Genomic DNA, 1,756 nt, shown 5'->3' with positions numbered 1-1,756 from the left:
CAGAAACGAGTAATGCGACGGTGAGGTGGGAAAACACGTCTCTGTGATCAAGAAAATTAAGCACATTTTATTTGAAACTTAGCATCTATATTTTTATATATCTTACTTCTGTTGAGACAAGAATCGGCTGGGGCGCCGCAGACATTTGCGAGACAGCTGCGGTGGCGGTAGTGCGCAAATGATGCGCGGCTGCAGCCGCAACGGCCGACATTGAGGTTATGTGTATTGGTGCTGCCTGCAGCTGATTATGATGTGTCGGTGGCGTAGCTACAGCCGCCTGATGGCCTTGATGGGGATCCAGGTGGTGGGCGGTCGCTTGTTCGAGCGAAAGTCCGGCTACAGCGGCCGCAGCCGCACTGGCTTCTGTGCGTTGTTGCTGGGTCAAATGAGCATGTTGGTAGTTGGCTGCGGCTACTGACGCAGCTGCCATTAGAGCGGCAGCCTGTTGCGTTTGCTGTTGCTGCGCGGCTGCAGCAGCGCTCACCTGCACCTGTTGCGCCTGTGGCATCTGTATGGGAGCGCCAGCAGCAGCAGCGAAACCAGCTGTTGCGGGTGCGAATTGAGTGCTGGGATGCGTGTTGCACGCTTGAGCAGCAAACGGTTGTGTATAGATGCCGTGCAAGTGGCAAGGGGCTATTCGGGCTTGTGGCGGCGGTGCCGCGGGATAGGTGCAAATAGACGCCCAAATGGGTTCGGCATGCCGCAATGGTAGACTGACAGGAACTTGGTTGATGTCCAACATCAGTGGTGGCGGTGGGGGTGGCGCGCCCACAAGGGACGTCTGATGGTGATGGCCGGGCGACGGTGGCGGGGGCGGCGTTTGTTGAATGAAAGCATTCACTGCAGCAAGCGAATGTTCCCACGGTGAGCGCTGTTGGAGCTGTGGTTGCTGCGGCTGGTGTGGTTGTTGTTGTTGCTGCTGCTGTTGAAGTGCTGGCGGCGGCATATGTTGGCGCAAGTAATATGGCGTATGCTGTAAAGAATGCTGTGGCTGGTGATAGCTCTGGAAATGATTACTGCTGCCGGTATTGGTATTATTGTTATTGTTATTACTGCCATTGCCAGTGTTGTTAATGTGGTGACCATGCACTTGCTGTGACGGTCCAGGCTCGCGCAAGCGTGGCCGTCGTATCGGTGGACTTCCCTGCGGCATCTGGAAAAGAAGCCATAAAACAGTTAAATAGCATCTTATAGTTCCTCTCAGATATACATATGTAGGCGCGCTAACCTGAGTGCGAGGCGATCGTCGTTGCTCCCAAATTGCAGGCGGTGACTGGCTGGGCATGCGACCGGAAATGCGGCGTCTTTTGCGCGAAGGACTGTCCGATTTCAAACCGTTGGGCCCGCTGCTGAGCGAAGTGGTGGATCCTAAAGCACCAGAAGAGCCAGTCGGTCCGTCAAGTAGGCTGGCAACGCTACTGCTGCCACCTGCTAAGGCTACAGCCGAAGTTGAGGGTCCGTTGCTGTTGTAATGATTATGGTGGTGGTAATGGAAGGAGCCGGAACCACCATTCTGATGCCCGTTACGGCCATAATTATTACCATTACGCAAAGTACCGTACCCATTGCTGCTACCGGCGCCGCTGATATTCAGCTCTGCTCCTCCTCCACGTTCAGGACGATTATCATTGTGGAAGTCCCCGTTCCGGGAATGGTTGCTGTTGTTATGGCCATCAAAGTGCTGTGAAAAAAATATGTAAGTAAATCGGCATGAATGTTCAAAATTGGACTGGAGTGCACAGTATTAGGGAACACA

At 53.9% G+C, this 1,756-nt stretch overlaps 1 protein-coding gene across 1 annotated transcript; it reads right to left on the bottom strand.

Annotated features, from left to right (window-relative positions):
• On the bottom strand, positions 1-1,681 carry LOC118732653 (chromatin modification-related protein eaf-1-like; the record flags this gene model as incomplete). The annotated part of the gene is given in 3 exon segments (XM_036461785.1): positions 1-41; positions 107-1,153; positions 1,229-1,681. Coding segments are annotated over 3 exon segments (1,541 nt in total), but the record flags the coding sequence as incomplete, so codon positions are not given.
• Positions 1,682-1,756: the final 75 nt, after the last annotated feature.

Source organism: Rhagoletis pomonella, unplaced genomic scaffold, assembly GCF_013731165.1.
Source record: "Rhagoletis pomonella isolate Grant_MI unplaced genomic scaffold, Rhpom_1.0 Rhpom_scaffold_24273, whole genome shotgun sequence".
In the NCBI taxonomy this organism is placed as follows: domain Eukaryota; kingdom Metazoa; phylum Arthropoda; class Insecta; order Diptera; family Tephritidae; genus Rhagoletis; species Rhagoletis pomonella.
The sequence above is the reverse complement of the archived record's forward strand: the minus strand, read 5'-3'. Positions and strand labels throughout refer to the sequence as shown.